Source organism: Bos taurus, chromosome 20, assembly GCF_002263795.3.
Source record: "Bos taurus isolate L1 Dominette 01449 registration number 42190680 breed Hereford chromosome 20, ARS-UCD2.0, whole genome shotgun sequence".
In the NCBI taxonomy this organism is placed as follows: domain Eukaryota; kingdom Metazoa; phylum Chordata; class Mammalia; order Artiodactyla; family Bovidae; genus Bos; species Bos taurus.
Genome location: NC_037347.1, coordinates 56,666,381 through 56,689,894, shown reverse-complemented (window position 1 = coordinate 56,689,894; position 23,514 = coordinate 56,666,381). Strand labels below are relative to the sequence as shown.

The window sequence follows — 23,514 nt, the reverse complement described above, 5'->3', positions numbered from 1 at the left end:
AAAAAAAAATCAAGTCTAGTCTTTGTATTCTTCTTGCTGAAAGCCATCCAGTGGATTCCCCTGACTCACAATAAGATTCAAACACCTTCCTGCTCTGGTCTGAATGTTTGTGTTCCCCCACAATTCATAGATTGAAAACAGTGCCCAAGATGATGGTATTATTTAAGGTGGACCTTTTGGGAGGTGTTAGGGTGTGAGGTCAGATTTCTCCCAATGGGGTTAGTGGTCTTCTAAAAGAAACCCAGGAAAGGATACAATAAGTCTGAGACTACAAAGAGGGCCCTCACCAGACTGTGCTGGCACCCTGACTTCCAGCTTCCAGAACTGTGGGGGGGAAAAAAAGTTGTTTATAAGCCACCCAGTCTGTGATATTTTATTGTCCATGTGTGATAAGTTGCTTCAGTCCTGTCCCAATTCTTTGCAACCCTATGGCCCATAGCTCACCATGCTCCTCTGTCCATGGGATTCTCTAGGAAAGAATACTAGAGTGGGTTGCCACCCCCTCCTCCAAGGGATCCTCCCAACCCAGGGGTTGAATCCTGCATTACAGGCAGATTCTTTACTGTCAGAGCCACTAGGGAAGTCCAAAGTGACGAAGAGGATCCCCTTTCTATTCTAGCGTGCCCACTACACCTACCCCTGACCTCCTGCCCTACCCTGCTTACCCACGTTAGACACACTGACACTTTTGTTGTTCCTCTAACAAAGCTAAGCAAGCATCTTTTTGTTGGTGTTATGTCTCAGAAATCATTTACTATTCTGCTTGAATCAACTATTGCTGTCTTGCTCCCTTACTTTTAAGGTTTTTACCCAAATGTTTTTATAGGAGAGGCCTATCCACACCCTCTTGTCATAGTAGTGCTCATAAATCTTTCCCGAGCATACCTTTTCTCCACAGCAATGTGTGTGTTAGTTGCTCAGTGGTGTCCAGCTCTTTGTGACCCCATGGACTCAACAGGCTCCTCTGGCCATAGAATTCTCTAGGCAATACTACTGGAATGAGTAGGTATTTCCTTCTCCAGGGGATCTTCCTGACCCAAGGATTGAACCTGGGTCTCCTGAATTGCAGGAGAATTTTTTTACCATTCTTTTCACATCACCGTACTAGACATGTATTACTCCATATCACATTATACCCAACATCTAGCAAGAAAACAACAGACCTTGCTTATTTCCATTTCTGTAAGTCAGGAGTTGGAGTGGCTCTCCGACTCATAAAGTTGCAGGGGACAGAGCTTAAGTCACATCAAGAATCTAAGGCAGCTGAAGATCTGACTGTGGCTGGTGGATCCCCTCAGAAGAGGCTTGTTTGCACACTGATAGCAGGAGGGTTTGGGTTCCTCCATGGAGCTGCTTGAGTGTCCTTGTAACATGGCAACTGGCTTCCCTCAAAGTAAGCAAAGTGGAAGTCATAATGTCTTTAGGTCACACACGGTCATTTCTGCAATATGCTGTTACTTACAAAGGTCAGCCCTAATCAGTGTGGGAGGGGGTATATGAGTACATGAATGGGGTGTCTTTGGGGACCATTTAGGGAAATTGGCCACCATTAGGATTTGTTGTTTGTTTCTAATTTCCCAATTTTAGCACAGTAAGTCCAGTATCCCATGAACTGCCTCCATCCTTGGCAGACCAGAATAGTCAGTCCCATTATGGGTTAGTCCTCCATTTCCAGATTACAAGCTCCCTGGGAACAGGGACTCCTTTCCTTGCTGTGTACCCCAAAACTAGAACAGTGCTGGCACATGGATTATTTAGTATGTGTTGAACGATTCTTTTGTGATGATTTTTATTCCAGAAAATTCTGAGATTATCAAAATCTTTTAAAATAGCTGAGTCCTCTGGATACCCATCTTAAGAAATGTAATTAGTATGAATCCAGCAGGGATACACAATACAATATATATTTCCAAGCTTTCTCTAAAATTAAAGCAGAGAATGGTTATGTTAAGTAAAGAATTTCTGTTTTCTCTTTTCCATTATCTGTGGTTCTTCAAGCATCTGTTCCTTCTTCAGGTCATTATTTCCTCCCTACCTCCTTCCATCTATTTCATGACTCATTTCAGTATCTTTAAACTCACCGAGTGTTTTTACTTTTCCTTCAAAGGGACTCTACTTTCTCCATCATGTGAATTTCTCCAAGGGCTGCAATTCTATTAATACTTGGTCTCCTGGAGAGCCTTCTCGTTCCTCTTAATCTACCCTCCAGCACACAGAGATCGTTACAATAATTCTCCTCAGCCATCTTTTCTCTTGTGTGCCTCCTTCTGCTCAAGAATGGTTATCTGTTGCCCATAGATGAAGGTTACATTCCTTTGCCTGGTTTTCAGTATCTCCTATCACCTCTCCTCACTATCTATCTCCAGGAACATGTGTGTTTTTTTCCAGACTACAAAACAGTTCTCCAGCACCAGCTAGTGTCCTCCAGTTCAACTTGATTCTAACACTATCTATCTGGAGATGAAGTCAGATCCCACAGGTCAAAGTGCTCAGTCCTGCACGACTGACCCCACTTCAGAAGCCAATTCCAGGTCCAGGCTGTGGTGCTTCTGACCAACTGGCTGTAAATCAGAGGTTTCCAAGACGTCCTCTTCAGTCTTGAGTAATTTACTAGATCAGCTCACAGAAATCTGGAGACTAGTTTACTCACTAGATTACCAGTTTACTACAAAGGAAACAGGGGTGACTTCTAGGTAGCTTCAGTCGTGTCTGACTCTTTGCGACCCCCTGGACTGTAGCCTGCCAGGCTCCTCTGTCCATGGGATTCTCCAAACAAGAATACTGGGGTGGGTTGCCATTTCCTACTTCAGGGGATCTTCCTGACCCAGAGATCGAACACACATCTCCTGTGTCTCCTGCACTGCAGGCAGATTCTTTATCACTGAGCCACCGGAGAGGCCCTACCAAGGAAACTAAAGGATGTAAATGAACGGCCCAATGAAGAAATACTTAGAGTGAGGTTGGAAAGGTCCCAAACAAGAGATTCTCTCTCCCTGGAGCTTTGGTTATGACATCCTCTCAGCTAGCCTACCCAGGGCTGTCCAAAAGTCACCTCATCAAGATAACAAAGACACATTTATCATTCTCATCATTAAGACCTTCCAAGGGTTTTAGGAGCTCCATGCAAGGAATGGGACAAAGACTAAATATCTGTATTTTATTATCACAAAATCACATACATAATATCCTACTGGTTATAAATTAATACACCTTTGTTTGAGATTTTTCTGTCTTGTTAAGGATAAGAAATTCACAAGTAACTAATAGCATAAAGATGGGTCAAATACAATGAGATACAAAGGAAGTGGCAATGGGTATTTAGAATAGAAAAATGGCATCAACTAGGGAGATAAGTTTTCATTAAGGAGTTGACATTTCAGATGGGCACTGAAGGAGGTGGGGATAATGAAGACTTCATCTGTAGGTGGAAAAAAGGGGCTAGAGAAGAGATCCTGTGGACAGAAGAAAATAAGCGGTATATTTAGGAAGATTACATACCTAGCTTGTGTGATACAAAAGATATGGTAAAGAAAGGGAAACGAGACAAGGAAGTATTAAGGTATCACCTTTGGGTAAAGAGTTGAATTCTAGAATTTGCTGTTCACTTTGCAGTTGGTAAACAGTAGAGACTCAGAGTGTTTCTGTTTTTATGGGCATGAGGAATATAACTGGACCTTGAGGAGATCCAGCAGCAGTATCTGCAATTGACTGGAGAAACAGTAGAAAAGAGGAGGTCTATGGCCAACAGGTCCCTGATAAATGCGAGCCCACTGGCCAAGAGAACTTTGAGTTAAATCTCTCCTCGGCATATCGAGGTACTATGTTAAAGTGTTTTAAAAAATCACTTCTGAAGACTTTTAGGGTGAAAACAGTAAAAATGTTGCAGAATGAGAATATAAATACTGCTTTAAACCTAGACTGACCTTCCAAAAGGAACTTGAGCCCTGCTTTATTGTTCCAGATCAAAATGCATGACCAGGGTATGCTTTTCCCATTGTATGGTTTTGCTCAGCACTTCCTATGAGAAGTGAACAAGACATCTTTCTATAGCTCCTCTACAATTAAAAGAAAAATCCATGCTTCCCATTTTAATGACTGTATAAATTATCATAATAAAGGATCTGTAGTTTCCCACTGAACTGAATCAATCACTAGGTTTATCATTAGCACATCTTAAAACCAGAAACAGGACTATATGTAATGTCCCCTCCACCCCAATCTGCCAGAAACACACACACACACAAGATGAAAACCCTCAAAATCCCGATGTTTGATAGACTTAAGAGTACCATTATTACGTTGTGTATATTTATAGTCACATAGGGCTTCCCTGGTGACTCAGTAAAGAATCCGTAAATTCGTAAAGAATCTGCCTGTATTGCAGGAGACCTGGATTCAAGCCCTTCATCAGGAAGATCTCCTGGAGAAGGAAATGGCAACCCACTCCAGTATTCTTGCCTAGGAAATCCCAAGGACAGAGGAGCCTGGCGGGCTACACTCTATGGGGTCGCAAGAGTCTGATATGGCTTAGCAACTAAACCACCACCATTCTTCAATAAATGCTATTAAAGTGCATATGTAGTTAGAATGCAAGTGTCCACAGAGAGTTGGTATGTCTCCACCATAGGGTGGTAACACATTTTTCTACCCTACCTACCTCCCTCCCTATCCCCAACCCCTTTTAATTTATAGTTTATAACATTTGATTCTAGCTTTATGATTTATACCATCAAATCTTGGAGTTTATCTCCTTGTAAGCTTGTAAGCTTCAGCCCATGGGGTCGCAGAGTCGGACACGACTGAGCAACTGAACTGAACTGACTGAAGCTTGTAACACGTTCTTTAATTATTTGAGTTATTTAACTTATTTTTCTCCTCATAGAAGAAACTTAAAAGACCTTTAAACTTTCTGACTTCATGGCCAGAAGTTTTTTTCCAATGAAGAAACATACACATAAAAAAAGAAACCTGGTAACAAACTATTTTATAAATACGTGACTGTATTTTTCTTCATGTCCAGAAACTCTTGCTGAAACAGAAGTCAGGGATATTCCTCGCAAACCCACACAGCTCATAGATCTAACACCAGGTTTCCATTTGTACCGAAATGGGCAAGATGATGAAGGCACGGGCTCACTTTTGTATTGATAAAGGACATCAAACACAGTCACGAGGCACTAATAACAAGGAAGCATCATCAATCACGAAAAGCAAGCGGTCAGAGTCTTCAGTCACTTCTCTCCCTTTAACATTTGGCAAAATTTAGTCTAGATATTTTAATACCTCAGAAAGAAAAACAAAATATGAGATGTTACATTAAAATGTCAGGTGATGTACTATTACTCTTTAGACACAGAAGGGAAGGGATGAAGTAAAGAGAGGGGACCTCAGATTTCCTGTATTCTTGGATTATCCTTCCTTTCTGAGGGGCTCAGATGTCTGTGTGCATCTGTCAAAATGCCAGCTCTACCTGAAGATTGAAGAGATGGTTGGTAGCTGCTGACATGGTCCCTCGACACTATTAAAAGTTTCTGTCGCACAAACAGAAGTAGCTTGATTTCTGCTCTTTAGTCCTTTTAAAAACCTAAGTCGAATTTGATTGTAAGTAATCTAAAATGTTTAAAGTAAAAGAAAATATATATTCTAGCTTCCTAAGAAGAAACAGATTACACGTTTTGACTTCAATGGCAAATAAATACACTTGAAAGCCAGGCAAGTTTCTCTCCTGCCAGGGAGTCAGACTATGAAAACAGTTCTTGTTTCTCTGCGGTGGATGACCACATCACTCATAGAACATACCAGGAACTATTTTAAGAGACTTTTCTGTAATATCAAAGATGAGGGTTTAACCTAGTTCTGAGCAGGCAGAATAGATCTGCACTCACAATATCCTTCTCACAAATACATGACAACTGAAACAACAAAGTGCAGCCTATTTCTGTTTACATCAAAACCACGTAGACACGTGATATCTAAGTACTTGCTTTCTACACGCTAATATCACCCATTGCCAAGGCTCGAGCTGGCAGTCAATGGAGCATGCCATTTACAAGGAAGCCTAAAGTCTACAACTGCAGAGATAACATGGAAATGTATCAGCCTATCCAACATAAATATATTTTCAAAAAATTATCCTAGGAAATTGATTTTAATAGTCTCTCCCAAGTCTTTCAACCAAAGTGACTTTGATAATTTTTGTCTTTTTATGTCAAAATCCACCAAAAATTTTTAACTGTGTCCAAGTATTAGGAACAAGGAGCCAATATAGCATGTGTTCACAATTGTTAGTATTTCAGTGAGTTACAATAAACTGTTTTTGCATGCTTGAAAAATTGTGAAGAAAATGTAAGGAATACTTATGGGAGGATCTCAATAATTGGGTGTTTCCATTTTACTTTAAAAACAACTGCTAATGTTCAACTCCGACAACACAGTGTGTGTGTATATACATATATATAAAGTTCATTTCCATGCTCATTACATAAAAATAACTATGAGAAATATCAATCTATCAGTGTCAGCTGACATATATCCAATGAATTCACTGCAGAAGGAGGGAGAAAGACCAAAAAAAATTCTAAAGTAATCAGTAAAGCTCACAGTTTGAAAAGATTTGATTTTTTTTTTCTTTTTTGCTTGTTTGAAATTTTTTTGGTAGTTTGTGCTCTGTCATAATAAGCTGATTCCCAGACTAATGGCCTCCGAGCAGATTTGAAAGGAAACCTGAAGACTTCTTATTTTGCTGGGCTTCTGCTTCCTGGTCTTGTGACAGTCCCAATTCACTCTCAATTTGATCAAGCTCTGACTGGTCCAGGAGTTCAAAGTCATCGCCCTCCTCCGTGTCTGTGTCCTCCCCCAGGCTGGGAGCAGCCTGAGACAGCGCTTGGCGCACGCCTGCCAACTGGTCTTTGACCGCGGCGGTCACCGCGGCCGTGATGACGTCCCCAGCCAGGTCGCTCATCAGGTGCAGCGTCTGGTCACTGCTCAGAGGAAGGCTGAGACCAGCTGCTGACTTCTTCTCCGTGCTCCGTCTGGGACCGCCGTCCAACTGCTCCTTTTTTCTCTTGAGCTCAGTGGGCAGGCCAAGGCTCAATTCATCTTCATCGTTTGTTCCCGTGCCATTTTCTAGCGATGGAAAATCTGAAAGGTCTCGAGAGAAAACTTCCTCACTAGGTCGGTCAAGGTCTGTAAAATGCAGAATAGAAATTGAGGCTTAAGCACCATAATAATTTTTTTTTAATGATTCAACTTTTAACTGATGAAGCTGTTGTTGTTTAGTCTTTAAGTTGTGTCTGACTCTTTGGCAATCCCATGGACTGCAGCCCATCAGGCTCCTCTGTCCATGGGATCTCCCAGACAAGAATACTGGAAGTGAAAGTGAAAGGCGCTCAGTCATGTCCAGCTGTTTGCGACCCCATGGACTGTATACAATCCATGGAATTCTCCAGGCCAGAATACTGAAGTGAGTAGGGTAGCCTACTCCAGGGGAACAGCCTACTCCAGAAAAACCCTCCAGGGGATCTTCCCAACCCAGGGATCAAACCCAGGCCTCACCCCATAGTCCATGGGGTCACAAAGAGTTGGACAAGACTGAGCGACTTTCACTTAAGAATACTGGAGTGGACTGCTGTTTCCTTCTCCAAGCGGGATCTTCCCAACCCAGGCATAGAACTCGGGTCTCCTGCATTGCAGGCAGATTCTTTACCATCTGAGCCACCAGGGAAGCCCCTGAGACAGGATGCTTAAGATTAAAGGGTTTGTTATGCTGGTCTTACGGATGTTTACAGCTTGTAGAACTTGAGAGGACTTCAGTGAGCCTCTTGTTCTAATACACTTTAAAGATGAGGAAATTGAGATCCACAGAAATTATGTTACCTGTGCAAGGCCATATAGTAAGTTATGACAAATGCAAGGCTACACTTGGGTTTTCCAATCTCCCAATCTGTATTATTTCAACATCACACAGCCTTCTTCCTTCCTCTAGAAAAAGGAAGTGTGTTCTTGCCTGTAAATACATGTGTAAAATAATTTATTCATAATCCTTTATTATAATTGCTTATATTTTCAGTATATGGTTAAAATGACTTGAAATAATCCAATGAGACTAGCAAAAGTTATTGCACAAGAGTTGTCTGAAATTTTATTTTAAATTGTACTTAACCTAATTATAAAAGAGAAGAAAGCTTTAAAAAAAAAAAAAAAAAAAACTACCTTGGAAGAAGAATATGAGCAACCCTGGAGTCAGCTTTTGATTCAGGAAACCTGTCCCCCATGGTTCAGTCCCTCTTAATGAGCGCTAGCTCTGGATACGTGGGATTAGCTTTTCTCTTCCTGTCTCCCACAACTGTGGTCTTTCCTGGTGGCTCAGATAGTAAAGAATCTGCCTGCCATGCAGGAGACCCGGGTTCCATCCCTGGGTTGGGAAGATCCCCTGGAGATGGGAATGCCTATCCACTCCAATATTCTTGCCTGGAGAATTCCATGGGGTCACAAGGAGTTGGACATGACTGAGCGTGTGTGTGTCTCACTATTTCCCATTACTGCTATAAATAATGCCACCAGATATTCCAGAATTTTTTTCATTGCCAATTATTTGTTTTCAAAATAAAGGAAGAATTTGACATTGACTGGCTTAGATTTTTTTCTCACACTCTTAAATAATAGATTTTGAGATATAATTCATATCCTATAAAATTTACCCTTTTAAAGTGTACGGTTAGGTCAAGAAGCAACAGTTAGAACTGGACATGGAACAACAGACTGGTTCCAAATAGGAAAAGGAGTACGTCAAGGCTGTATATTGTTACCCTGCTTATTTAACTTATATGCAGAGTACATCATGAGAAATGCTGGGCTGGAAGAAGCACAAGCTGGAATCAAGATTTCTGGGAGAAATATCAATAACCTCAGATATGACGATGACACAATCCTTATGGTGGTGAAGAAAGTGAAGAGGAACTAAAAAGCCTCTTGATGAAAGTAAAAGAGGAAAGTGAAAAAGTTGGCTTAAAGCTCAACATTCAGAAAACTAAGATCATGGCATCTGGTCCCATCACTTCATGGGAAATAGATGGGGAAACAGTGGAAAAAGTGTCAGACTTTATTTTTTTGGGCTCCAAAATCACTGCAGATGGTGATTGCAGCCATGAAATTAAAAGACGCTTACTCCTTGGAAGGAAAGTTATGACCAACCTAGATAGCATATTCAAAAGCAGAGACATTACTTTGCCAACAAAGGTCCGTCTAGTCAAGGCTATGGTTTTTCCAGTGGTCATGTATGGATGTGAGAGTTGGACTGTGAAGAAAGCTGAGCGCTGAAGAATTGATGCTTTTGAAATGTGGTGTTGGAGAAGACTCTTGAGAGCCCCTTGGACTGCAAGGAGATCCAACCAGTCCATTCTAAAGGAGATCAGTCCTGGGTGTTCTTTGGAAGGAATGATGCTAAAGCTGAAACTCCAGTACTTTGGCCACCTCATGTGAAGAGTTGACTCATTGGAAAAGACTCTGATGCTGGGAGGGATTAGGGGCAGGAGGAGAAGGGGACAACAGACAATGAGATGGCTGGATGGCTTCACCGACTCGATGGACGTGAGTCTGAGTGAACTCCAGGAGTTGGTGATGGACAGGAAGGCCTGACGTGCTGCAATTCATGAGGTCGCAAAGAGTCGGACATGACTGAGCGACTGAACTGAACTGAACTGAACTAGGTGGTCTTTGGTATATTCACAAGGCTGTACAACATCTCCACTACCTAATTCTAGAACATTTTCATCACCCAAAAGGAAACATATTAATTACCAGTCACCCACCAGTCCCTCTTCCTAGCCCCTGGCAATCACTCATCTAATTTCCTTCCACATGGATTTGTCTGTTTTGGACATTTCATGTAAATGGAGTCACACAATGAGTGGACTTGTGTGTTTGGCTTCCTGCCCTCAGCATATCATGTTCAAGGTTTATCCATATTATAGCAAGTGTCAGTGTTTCTATAGCCCAGTGATATTCCATTGCATAGATGTAGCACACTTTATCCAGTCAGAAGCTGACACAAATACTTTTGCATGGACTCAAAATAACACTCAGAGCATCTACAGGTGTGAACATACCATCAGAAGTGTCTGTCTGTGGAGTGTATCCTTCTGAGAGGTTGAAGGTCCCATTGTCTGTCCAGGAGACCTCAGACACATCGGTGTCAGACACAGACAATTCTTTGGCAGCAGTGGTGAGGCTAATCTGTATTAATATAAATGCCAGTGACACATTTCAAACTTCTATGGGATGTCTTTCTAAAAATCCAACTAACACCGAAAATGTCAGAATAGTAAGAACCAGATGAGTATTTTCCTTTTAATAGTTCAATCATTTTAGAGAAATAGGAGAAGTTGTATTAATGGAATTTAGAAAGATGGTAACGATAACCCTCTATGTGAGACAGCAAAAGAGACACAGATGTATAGAACAGTCTTTTGGACTCTGTGGGAGAGGGAGTGGGTGGGATGATTTGGGAGAATGGCATTGAAACATGTATAATATCATATAAGAAATGAACCGCCAGTCCAGGTTTGATGCATGATACAGGATGCTCAGGGCTGGTGCACTGGGATGACCCAGAGGGATGGTATGGGGAGGGAGGTGGGAGGGGGAGTTCAGGATGGGGAACACGTGTACACCCATGGCAGATTCATGTTGATGTATGGCAAAACCAATACAATATTATAAAGTAATTCGCCTCTAATTAAAATAAATAAATTTAAATTTTTTAAAAAAAGGAAAATCATTCCAGTTTTGGTACAAGTAGATACACTGACAGGCAAACAACACAGGAACGAATTGAAAACTGAACAAAAAATACCTTAGGACAAAGAGCTGAAAAGTCTAATTCACTGTCATCTTTGTGACTTTTTTCTTTATCTGCTTCTGTTGAGAAAAAATTTGGAAGCTTTCAGTTTCCTGGCCAGCTCAGACAGAGTGTATTTTATCCATTATATATCCTGATCCCCCAATCCTCATGTCCTTCAATGTCTCCATGTAATTAAATGTTTGCATATAACGAGCTTCACATATTTGCAAGTGTTTGGTTTCCGAGGGAAATGGTCCATACCAGTGGCTCTCACAGCGTGGCCCCTGGACCACAGCAGTAACAGCAGCACTGGGAATCTTTTAGCAATACAAATTCCCAGGCCCTCCCCCAGACCAACTCAATCAGACACTAACTTTAAGACGCTCTCGAGATCCATCTGGTGCTTGCTCTAGTTGAGAATCTATAAGGTCAGAGGCCAAGTTAAAATGTGAAAAAGGATCACACTGGCCTTCCCTCTATTTTCTTTTTCCATGGCTCCCACTCTCTGCCCTACCTGCATCATTCGTTATTTGCAAGCACCTACCCCAAAAGCAAACAGTGTCGAGAAAGGAAACAATAAATAGCAAATGTAGAACTCCAGAGCCTTTCCTCTTTCCCCCGATAGTTTGGATTAAAAAGCCACTTTAGTATATGTGTGAGAAAAGAGAAATAAATGCTTAAGTAGGAAAAAGCTGTTACTTTGTGGGGGGATCTGCTTCTGTAATAATATGTAGTTAATGGCTAAAACACCCTAAAATGCATTCAAAGTGATCTCATAATACAGAGCCAGCAATGCCTCCTTTCAGGTGTGGAATCTAAAATCCAAACGTTACCTACCAGATCTCTCACGTTTCTTCTGGTTAATATATTCTCTGATTCCAAAATCTAGTTTCAGGAGACATGACTTGATTTTGCTGTATATTTTTTGTCCAATATCATTACACTTGAACAGTGGACACAAAAATGCACACAGCACTGAAAGATAAGGAGGAAGAGAGGTTAGGGGAAATGCCCTTGCTTTCCAACTACCTATTAGTATTTCACAAAATTGTTTCAGTTCCTTTACGGACAAACTGGAGTTTTTTCCCTTGGGGAAATGCCTCTGTGAGATAAGTTCATAATTTCATTCTTCTCCTTGTAATGAAAACATTTTCTCCTACACATACACACACACTCACACACACCCCATGATCACTGTTCTCAAAGACTTGAAATTAGATAACCCATCCACTCAACCCTCGTACACTCAAAAGTCATACAAAGGTTACATGCTTCTCATACAACAGTCCTGGATGAAAATATCAACTCTACTTATTTGTTAAATGACATTTCTCCATAGAAAAGTTATCACTATCCATTAGCCTCTCATCAGTCATATTAGGATAACACCACCATCTCTAGGGGTTGCTGTGAAGAATAACTGAGATGAATACAGACCATCTGAATAATGCCTGGCCCATATTTAGACACTCTTTCCCTGGCTCTCTTCTCCTTTCTCTCTTAAACAAGGCAGCTCAAGGGCTGAAACATTCTACATGAGTTATACCTGGGAGAATGAATTTGAGCCCTGACCATCTGCCTTCCCTTGTGGCTCAGTTGGTAAAGAATCCATCTGCAATGAGGGAGACCTGGGTTCGATCCCTGGGTTGAGAAGATCCCCTAGAGAAGGGAAAGGCTACCCACTCTAGTATTCTGGCCTGGAGAATTCCACGGACTATACAGTCCATGGGGTCACAAAGAGTCGGACATGACTAAGTGACCTTCACTTCACTTCATCTGCCTTTTGTGCTAGGCTTTAGGAATATGAAAAGAAATGAAGATCAACGCAGTATGCCCTAATCAACATTGCATGCCCTCATGTTTATTTCTTTGCAGTTGTCAGGACACATGCCCCATTTACCTTTTTTAAATAGGAGTTGTGAACTCAAATATCTTTAGAAGCTGAGAAGGTATATGTAAAATGTAAAGGCTGGTGCAAGAAAAATAGGGAAATAAGAAGGTTAGTTTAGTGGAGAGTTGCTGCCCCATTTAAAAAGGTGGCAGGGCCAGAATGTCACATTTTTCAGGAAAAGCATGAAGGCACAACTTCTTTACAGCACTTTCGAGTTATAGTTGATATATGATAAATTGCATACATTTAAAGTGTACAGTTTGAAAAGTTTTGACACATGCATATAACTAAGAAATTATCATTATGACAAATAAGGAACATGCCTGCCAGCCCCTAAAGTTTCCTCCTGTTTCTCTTAGCCCTTCCTCTCTCCTGCCTTTCCCCGCCCCACCCACCCCATCCCCAGAGAATCACTTCTGTGTGTTGTCACTAAAGATTACTGTGAATTATATATAAATGGAATCGTATGGTGCGTAGTCTGTTTTTTAACCTGGCTTCTCCCACTCAACTAATTACTTTTATATTTATCCAGATCTTTGCATATATCAATTGTTTAGTGTTGAGTAGTAATCCACTGTATGGATATATCACAATTTGTTTGCCCATTTATCTGTTGATGGACATATGAATTATCTTCTGATTTCGGCTACTACAGATAAAGTGAAAGTCGCGCAGTCATGTCCGACTCTTCGAAACCCCATGGACTATACAGTCCATGGAATGCTCTAGGCCAGAATACTGGAGTGAGTAGACTACAGATAAAGCCTCTATGAACATCTGTGCACAAGTCTTTGTGAAGGTGTATGCTTTCATTTCTCTTGGGTAAATAAATACCTTGCTTTGAAATGGCTGGGTCATTTGGAAAACTGCCAAATTGTTAGCCAGAGTGGCTGCGCCATTTTACTGATCCATGAGAACTCTAATTGTTCCATATCCTGCCTAATACTTGATACAGTCAGTAGTTTTAATTTCCGCCACTTTGGTGGGGGTATAATGATGTCTCATTGTGCTTTAAAAAAAAAAAATCTACTTCTTTATTATTTTTGGCTGTGTTGGGTCTTCTCTGTAGCTGCGGTGAGCAGGGGCTCCTCTCCACTTGCTGGGCAAGGGCTTCTCATTGCTGTGGCTTCTCCTGTCGTGGAGCACGGCCTGCAGGTTGTGTGGGCTTCAGCAGCTGGAGCACGTGGGCTCAGTAGCTGTGGCTCCCGGGTTCCAGAACACAGACTCAATAGTTGTGGTGCGTGGGCTGAGCTGCTCCAAGGCATGTGGCATCTTCCCAGACCAGGGCTCAAATCCATGTTTCCTGCTTTTGGCAGGGGGATTCTTCACTACTGAGCCACCCAGGGACGTCCTCATTGTGCCTTTAATTACATTTGAGCTGCCAATCATGCACAATGGCAAAGGAATTAATGTGTTTGGGCGAAAGGAATTAATGTGTTTGGGTTGGGGAGTGGAGAGTATAACTTTATTGTTTTATTGACATAATTTAACATAAAATGAGTTGCTTACAATCTTGCTTTTTGACAGTGATTTGTACAGTTGTGGAAAAGCAACATGTCTCTAGAAAAAGAAGAAACTTTGAAGAGCAGAAAATTAAATAGTCAACTTGATTTATAATCAAGAACTCATATCCGCTCTTCTAAGCTATGGAAGTTCTTAATAGACCATTAAATAACATCGTATGTGTTGTATCAATTAGCTGAATGTTCTATATACTTACACAGTAGATAGCTGAGTATAACCCCAGGAATGTAACTTCCCAAGATGGTAAAAAAGGTGCACACGCTGCAGACCAGGAGACAAAACTAGAAGTAACAGAAGTAATGGGACAGTTACTCACTCGCTCATAACACCAAGACACTTCAGAGCACAGGATACACACACACTTATTGATCTATGTGTCATCTATCATGTTATGGCAAACGTTCTTCAAACACTGTTCTCTGCACTTAGATCTAATGACTGCTGTATTCAATGAGCCTTAATCCACTTTCACATTTAATAATAATCATTTTGAAGGTTCCAGAAGTTAATTTCTGGCACAGAGAACATCTCCCGTTAATCGGCTACGTTACTAAATGCAAGAGACCTGAAGAGTAGTATGTGCCTGGAAACTTCTTTCACTCATGGTCACTCTCTGAAAACAATGCAGTCCAGGAATGAAATCTGTAAGTTCAAACTACACCTGTAAGTCCATGGAAATCCATAAATCCAGCAAAACGAGTTAGAGAAATTAGAGGTATTTACATAAACATAACAGCAATTTACCCAGGTGGTAAGCAATTGTGATTGTAGATTACTAGTAGATCGTAGGATAAATCTACTGGCCATTACTATCCTCCTTTCTAACCACCTGCTCCTCAAACCAACTCCACTCCTAGGTCACCTGGAAACCAACGACGAGTAAAACTAAATTCCTATGGCAAAATTCAGTTATTTTCTTTCTGTCAGTTGTGGCCAAAAGAATCTTGGTTGTTTTAGGAAATTAAAACATCAAGACAGAAAAATTGTCCCATAAAGTCTTCACTTCTTTCCCATACTCTATTCTTTAAACTATCTTACTCCTTTGCTTTACATTATGGTACTAAATTTCACTGATAAGCCAAGAAAATTCATTAAGGGAATTTCAAAATAAGTCATGAGGACAGCATATACAATTCTGATCAATAACTGATAAAGGGAAACAGAAAGGGGATCTAAAATTCAGATTAATTTTGATTTTTCACTCTTGGCACAGGGTTAACAAATTCACTGCCGCTGCCACTAAGTCACTTCAGTCGTGTCCGACTCTGTGCGACCCCATAGACAACAGCCCACCAGGCTCCCCCGTCCCTGGGATTCTCCAGGCAAGAACACTGGAGTGGGTTGCCATTTCCTTCTCCAATGCTTGAAAGTGAAAAGTGAAAGTGAAGTCGCTCAGTCGTGTCTGACTCTTGGCGACCCCATGGACTGCAGCCCACCAGGCTCCCCCGTCCCTGGGATTCTCCAGGCAAGAACACTGGAGTGGGTTGCCATTTCCTTCTCCAGTGCATGAAAGTGAAAAGTGAAAGTGAATTCGCTCAGTCGTGTCTGACTCTTGGCGACTCCATGGACTGCAGCCTCCCAGGCTCCTTCATCTGTGGGATTTTTCAGGCAAGAGTACTGGAGTGGGGTGCCATTGCCTTCTCCGAACAAATTCACTAGTCAAAAGGAAAACAGATGAAACTGTGGGAACAAAATTAAGAGTTGTTTCTCAAGTATCAGAGGTCCTTGAAGAATATGGAGCTCTATTTGCAAAATGGAAGGCGAAAGACCATAAAAGTTAAAAGAACAAATAAAGGCATTACTATATACAGAATTCAGTTCTGCAAAGGGATTTCATATTATCCACTAAATCTGTATTAAGAGCATCATCATCTTAGGCTAACTGACTTGGGGCACATTAGTGTAACCCAATGCAAAAGTTTAAGTTCAGACTCTTCTGACAATGTGTTTAATCATCTCAGTAAAGGAAGCAATAAAAGCATGACTTATTCCACCCCCACCACCATATTGGTATCTATTCTAAAAACTGCCTTCAGTGATTAAAATGATTTATCCATATATAATGTTGCAATGTTAGTATGCTCAAAATGTGTCCAAGTATAGTTCTACTCTTCATTGAAGGTTAGATTTCCTGTAAGAGAGGGATTTTAAATGAGGACATTCCTAGGTCCTTCCTTCCAATGACAGGGGGATGTTCAAGAAACCTGACTACAGCCCTGGAAGGGGAGGGTCTACTGATGGTGCCCGACCTCACCCATGGTGTCAGGATACAGCGGGAGCTGCTTCTACACATAGAAACACTCCAGTGTGCATTTCTCCATGCAGCCCCTTCAAACCACTCTTGACTCTGCTCCTCATGGGTTTTCATCTTCATTGGAAAAATACTCATTCCATTCATATGATCACTATGGATGTTTCTGCCAAAGGTTTCCTTTCTTAAGTAAATCATACAAGAATCTTCACTTGTTAGACTGAAAGTGAGATTCAGCTACCTCCAAAAGCATCCTCAAAGGGCTATGTGTTCATTCTATCTCCCTTTGACTTGAGAACCAGTCTGCTGCTGCTGCTGCTGCTGCTGCTAAGTCGCTTCAGTCGTGTTCGATTCTGTGCGACCCCATAGACAGCAGCCCACCAGGCTCTGCCATCCCTGGGATTCTCCAGGCAAGAACACTGGAGTGGGTTGCCATTTCCTTCTCCAATGCATGAAAGTGAAAAGTGAAAGTGAAGTCGTTCAGTCGTGTCCGACTCTTAGCAACCCTGTGAACTACAGCCCACCAGGCTCCTCCGTCCATGGGATTTTCCAGGCAAGAGTACTGGAGTGGGGTGCCATTGTCTTCTCCCAGTCTAGATTAACATAAACTGAAATTCTTTTTTTAATTAGTTAATTTTTAATTCAATGATAATTGCTTTACAATGTCGTGTTGGTTTCTGCCATACATTAATGTGAATCAGCCATAGGTATACATATGTCCCCTCCCTTTTGAACCTTCCTCCCACCTCTCATCCCATTCTACTCCTCTAGGTTGTCACAGAGCCCCTAACACATTTTTATCTTTGGTCTCACTGAGTGAGAAGACAAATCATCATTCATTTTATTTTAGCTAATAAGCTACATAGATATGGATAAAATAGAAATCCAATTCCAACTAAATTATAAGGTTGAGGACTTTCTAGTGCTAACACACTAACATTTCCAGACCTTGCTAATATCAGTTTTTATGGCACAGTTCCCAGTATGTTACATTCAGAGTTGGAAAACTTTTACAAGCTGATGAAATAGGTTAATTCATTTGTTTCCAAGTTTATTGCACATCTTAAAGCACACACATCATTCTCCTTCCCTGGAAAACTTGCCTTGCCAGGGCTCTGCTGTTTAAACACAGACATTTCTTGAAGAAATATGCTGAAATTCATCCATGATTCTGCAAGACAGTGGCTGAACCCGGGTCTTTCATCCGGTTTAGAATTGATAACTTCCCAGCTAAAGAGAGAAAAAGAAAACAAAACTTTTAACTGAACTTTGGATAATTCACTCAATAGTCACTGCTTCAGCACATATTCATTCAGCACCTCCTAGTGACTACACTCTCTGGAAAAGCCATATAAATTCAGAGATGAACAAGTCAGACAGCTGTCCAAGGACGTTCACAGGCCAAGGGCAGCACGAACTCCACGATTATCTGGTCACAACAAAGGAAAAGCATAGGGTGGAGGCGCTGGGGCATCTTTGAAGATGTCACTTTTACGGTGCAGTCTGCATTTACACTATTTCCTATAAGGGCTTGGAAGGGTTCCAGACAAAACAGAACAGTGTACAGCGTGTGCAAGAGGCACTGGTGTGAGATGGAGCTGAAGCACCATTGAGCCTGGTGCGGCTGCAGCAGCGAACCAGAGAATAACACTGCAGGGAGCTGGGACGACGGGAAGAGACCTTGTGGGATTCTTAGGAATGTTTTAAACCTTAGGGATACAGAAGCCACAGCACCTTGAAAGAAACCTTGGCATAAATCTTATCATCCTCAACATCAACACCAATATTGCATTTTCAGTACACCCTTGATCCTTGCACAATGCTGCACTGAATCCATGTATGTACAATTTATTGTTGCCCCTTCATGTTGGTCATTCCCCTGCATCCAAGGGTTTAGCCGACAACAGACCCTGTATATTTACTATTGAGAAATATCCACTCTAAGTGGATGCACACAGTTCAAACCTGGGTTGTTCAAGGGTCAGTGGTACTCCATGTTGGTCAACTCAGTAGAAAACTGTTAAGCTCAACAAGATCTCTCAATACCCCATATTTTTCTAGAGTATCTTTTCTCAATCATCATCAGAAAACATGCTGAATGTGGTGTACATGCCAGGCACGTACTGTGCGTCCCTGTCTTCATTTTTTCTACAGGAACTAAAAACTGTTCACAACTGCTCCAGGAGGGAGACATAGAGACACTGGGCATTTCTTACAGTTACAAAGCCATCAAGTTCAAATGCCACTCTTAAAATCCTACCTTATCACATAAATATACCAAACAAGATCTACCAAGGGCCCCCCAATTCAATCATTTCATAGATAATTTTAAACAAATGTGTCCATAGAGGACACACTGTTAGTGAGGTGTCCTCTGAGCTGTGACTGCAAGGGTGCCAGAGTGAGACTGATCTCTAGATTGGACTCCAGTAGCCCTGGTGGCTCAGACGGTGAAGAGCCTGCCCACAGGGCAGGAGACCCAGGTTCCATCCCTAGGTGGGGAAGATCCCCTGGAGAAGGGAATGGCAACCCACTCCAGTATTCTTGCCGGGAGAATCCCACGACAGAGGAGCCTGGAGGGCTACATTCCATGGGTGGCAAAGAGTCGGACGCGACTGAACGACTAACACTTCCACACACTTTCACTTTCAGTTCAGTTGTTCCGTTGTGTCTGACTCTCTGCGACCCCATGGACTGCAGCCCTCCAGGATTCCCTGTGCATCACCACCTCCCGGAGATTGCTCAAACTCATGTCCATCCCATCGAGTCCGTGATGCCATCCAACCACTTCATCCTCTGTTGTCCCCTTCTTCTCCTGCCTTCAACTCAGCCCTACGACAAATCAAAGCCACTTTGGCCCTTAGATGCTGAACTACTCAGAAATTGTTTCTTTTTAATAAATTTTCAAATCAACACCATGACAACTACAATCAATACAATTTCCCTTTTTAGTATAAATTTTAAGCTAATTTAAGTGAGTTCAACAGCATTAAAAAAGCAAAAAAAAAAAAAAAAAAGTCTTGTCCTTCCTCTTTGCTCTGTCAGCCTCAACCAAAGCTCTGCCAGACAGTCACTGAGCCTCCAGCGTTCAGGCTGATGCTACTCCATGAGGTAGACATTTGCCAAATGATGTCCCAACTATTGTAAGAAATGAACTTTTGGGGACGTTTAGCTATCAGTTTATGTATTCATAAACGCTACCCACTCGTGACTCACTGAGCAAGCCTGTTGACACTGGTGACCAAGCCTAGCACTAGGTCTGCATATCCTATGAATGATTCCAGACCTATTAAAAGAAACAGTAAGTGCATGGCTAGGAGGTCACTATCTGTAACAAAACCTTGCCAGTGTATTAACTTAATGGGACATGACTTTGTACAGGGGAGTAAAAACTGAACTGGCTACTAACCTATGGTTTCTTTTCTACAACAACATAGGCCTGTTAACAAATTGCCAAGGGTAGGCTCCTCTGCGGCTGGCTCAGTGCATGACATACTGGGTTGGCCAGAAAGTTCATTTGGGGTAACATCTTATGGAAAAACCCCCAACAAAAATTTTGGCTAACCTAATAAAGATTTTAATTTCTACTCTCTAGGCCTAGTAAGTAGTATATGAGCATTTGGTTAAATTGACTGGCAAATCCAATTCTAACAAAAATCTATGAAAAACATAATGGAACTAATTTGATTATTATTATTTTAATGATTACAATGGAATGAGTGAACATTTTGTATTTTGAAGCAAATTTAAGATATACTTCCATTAGGATAATGAACAAATAAAGTGAGCTGTGTTCAGAAATGAAAGACGGAATGGAAATAAAGGAATACAAGTTCCAAGTTTGTACATGAACCTTGGGATCGTAATATTGAGGGAAAAAATTCGCAGGAGAATACACACAGCATAATTACATTTTTATAAAGCTCAAAATCACATTAAGCTAACAGTTCTTTAAGCAAGGAAACATTAAAAACAGAAAAAAACAAAATTCAGGAGAGCAGTTACCTCAGATGAGAGTATGTAAGGAATAAGACTTAAGATGACAATTCTTGAATATCCTTATGTTATATATCTTAACTCAAGTGCTGAATACACAAGAATGATGTACAATATTACTGTTCTTAAAGCTGTATACATGTACACATTCACACCCTTGATTTAAAACTCCTTGATTGTTGTTGCTTTTCAGTCACTCAGTTGTGTCCATCGCTTTGTGACCCCAGGGACTGCAGCATGGCCAGGCTTCCCTGTCCTTCACCGTTTCCTGGAGCTTGCTCAAACTCATGTCCGTAGAGTCAGTGATGTCATCCAACCATCTCATCCTCTGTCGTCCCCTTCTCCTCCCACCTTCAATCTTTCCCAGCATCAGGGTCTTTTCTAGTGAGTCGGCTCTTCACATCAGGTAGCCAAAGGACTGGAGCTTCACCTTCACCATCAGTCCTTCTAATGAATATTCAGTATTGATTTCCTTTAGGATTGACTGGTTTGATCTCCTTGCAGTCCAAGGGACTCTCAAGAGTCTTTGACAACACCACAGTTCAAAAGCATCAATTCTTCGGTGTTCAGCCTTCTTTATGGTCCAAATCTCGTATCCATACATGACTACTGGAAAAAGCATAGCTTTGACTATATGGACCTTTGTTGGCAAAGTGATGTCTCTGCTTTTTAATACGCTGTCTAGGTTGGTCATAAGTTTTCTTCCAAGGAGCAAGCGTCTTTTAATTCTGTGGCTTCAGTCACCATTTGCAGTGATTTTTGATGCTTAAGTGTATATTCTTTCTTTTAATTAAATCAGTAACATTCTTACACGAGTATATCCCACTTCACATCTTATAGTCAAAATACAAATGTTACCTCCTGTGGCAGTACTTTGGGACAACAAATTCCACTGGTTACTTATCTTTATTTTTAACAAAGTCCCCTTAGGGAGTTCGCTCATGGGCTAGTGGTTAGGACTCAGTGCTTTCACTGCCATGGCCAGGATTCAGTGTCTATGTGGGGAACTAAAATACTTGAGGCTTATCAAAGCATCTTTTCAAATGCCTTAAACTATTCTAATGATACCTGCATTACTGTAAAAATCACAAACAGAAATGAGAAATTCTTTGTGTAAATCATGAAAATATCATCTAACCAAACAGGTTTGGGAAAGAGTATAAATGTCTGAGATAAAAATAAATGTATAGATTATCCTGAATAAAATTTAATGGAAATATGATTTAAGAAGAAAATGGGAATTCAAGGGCCAAGAAGAGATGTCACTCTACATGTACACTCTAAATAAAACATGCACCCAGCAGAGTTACTTTCTGGGAGTTTCATGATACTTTTAAATTGTCCAGCGGCTAATTCTGAGGACCAGTGGGCTATACATTTCTATTGTCTTCCATTATATATAGTCTACCAGTAACTGACATCACCACAGTTCTATTTAGGTAATTCAGTTACATAATATATTTGAATAATACAGTTATATAATTTAGAATGAGATGGGACACTTGATGGCAACTTTTCAAATTCCCTTCTTTTATAAATGGGGAAAGGGAGATCCCTATTTTCTCAGCTAGTTCAGGGCAGAGCCTGATTTCCTATAGTTCTCTTCCCTTTAAAACATGTGCCCTCTTCAAGGGAAGAATCCGTTCAATGACATCTTGGAAGAGGCCATGAATTATAATTTAGAACAAGAAGGAACATAAGCTGATCAACCTCACTCCTTCAGAGTCAGGGCAAATGAGGTGTGACCAAGACCAACAGGGCATCATTAGGACCAACTCTTTACAGAAAGAAAAGAGTACTTCCTGTTCAGAATCCAAATATTCATCAGAACGTAAGATTCATGCTTGATGGATGGTTGACAATACAGGTTACAGCTGCACATACATACACACATGTGTGGGTGCACACAGGCTCTGAGTTGCTCCATAAAGAAACTCTAGGTTTTCCTAGAGAGCCTTGTCTGGAAAACGCATAACCAGAGAAAGGATCTCCTGTGAATACTGGACGATGCTAGGGAGACAGATCTTTTACATGGCATGTGGCTCTCTTCCCACCATCCCTGGCGCTGAACAACAGGCAACGAAAGACCCAAGCAAGAGAAAAGGAGGCTGAAAAATGGTGTGAATCTTGGCCAAGTTCTTTTTTTTTTTAATCATTAAAAAAATTTTAACTCTTTATTTTGTATTGGGGAATCGCTGATTAACAATGTTCTGATAGTTGTTAATCAGCAACTCAGCCATACATATACATGTATCCATTTTCCCCAAACTCCTCTCCCATCCAGGCTGCCACATAACACTGAGCAGAGTTCCCTGTGCTCTACAGTAGGTCCTTGTTGGTGATCCATTTTCAATATAGCAGCATGTACATATCCATTCCAAACAACCTAACTACCCTTTACCTCCATCCTTCCCCCCAGCAATCATAAGTTTGTGAGTCTGCTTTTGTTTTGTAAGTTCATTTGTATCATTTCTTTTTAGATTCCACATATAAGGGATGCCATATGATACTTCTGCTTCTCTGTCTGACTCACCAAGTTCTTCACCAAAGAGTGTTAAGTGTTCTATGACTGATGTTCGCTCAAGAGGAAAAAAAAAAAAAGATACCAATGGCTTTAGCATTAATATTCCAGGGCTAAGGATTTTTCCTTCGAAGTTTCAGAGAGAACATGCACTTCCTTTGTTGATCTACCTTTTTTTCTTTCCTTCTTTCCTCCCTACCTTCACTTGCTTCCTTTCCCCACTAATTTTCTCTCTCTCGAAGGAGTGAATCTTCGGCACACTCCTGCCAGGAGACAAGGACCAAGTGAGAGTCCCTCCATCATGACCATCAGTCCCAGCTTCCCAGACTCTCCAAGAATCCAGGTCACATGGTTCCTGGAGAAGCCATACCTCCCAGCCTTCCCATCTGTCACCTGGGCTCTGCCCAGGAGTCTGCAGCTGTGCAGAGCTTTCCAAAACGTCCATTTAGTTACATTCTCCTTTTTTTAAAAATTGATTTATTTTTAATTGA

At 41.2% G+C, this 23,514-nt stretch overlaps 1 protein-coding gene across 2 annotated transcripts in view; it reads right to left on the bottom strand.

The window, feature by feature from the left end:
- Window positions 1–4,980: 4,980 nt before the first annotated feature.
- The window catches only part of RETREG1 (reticulophagy regulator 1), a 158,156-nt gene continuing 139,622 nt past the window's right edge, over window positions 4,981–23,514 (bottom strand). The window contains exons 4-9 of one of the 2 annotated variants that reach the window (XM_024981355.2): window positions 17,610–17,736; window positions 14,452–14,536; window positions 11,678–11,815; window positions 10,853–10,917; window positions 10,107–10,233; window positions 4,981–7,185 (exon numbers count right to left, since the gene is read on the bottom strand). In XM_024981355.2, coding sequence (XP_024837123.1) covers window positions 6,692–7,185; window positions 10,107–10,233; window positions 10,853–10,917; window positions 11,678–11,815; window positions 14,452–14,536; window positions 17,610–17,736 — 1,036 coding nt within the window. In that variant the 3' untranslated portion in view covers window positions 4,981–6,691. The remainder of the gene's footprint in view (window positions 7,186–10,106; window positions 10,234–10,852; window positions 10,918–11,677; window positions 11,816–14,451; window positions 14,537–17,609; window positions 17,737–23,514) is intronic. The other variant, NM_001015672.2, reaches the window with a different exon arrangement.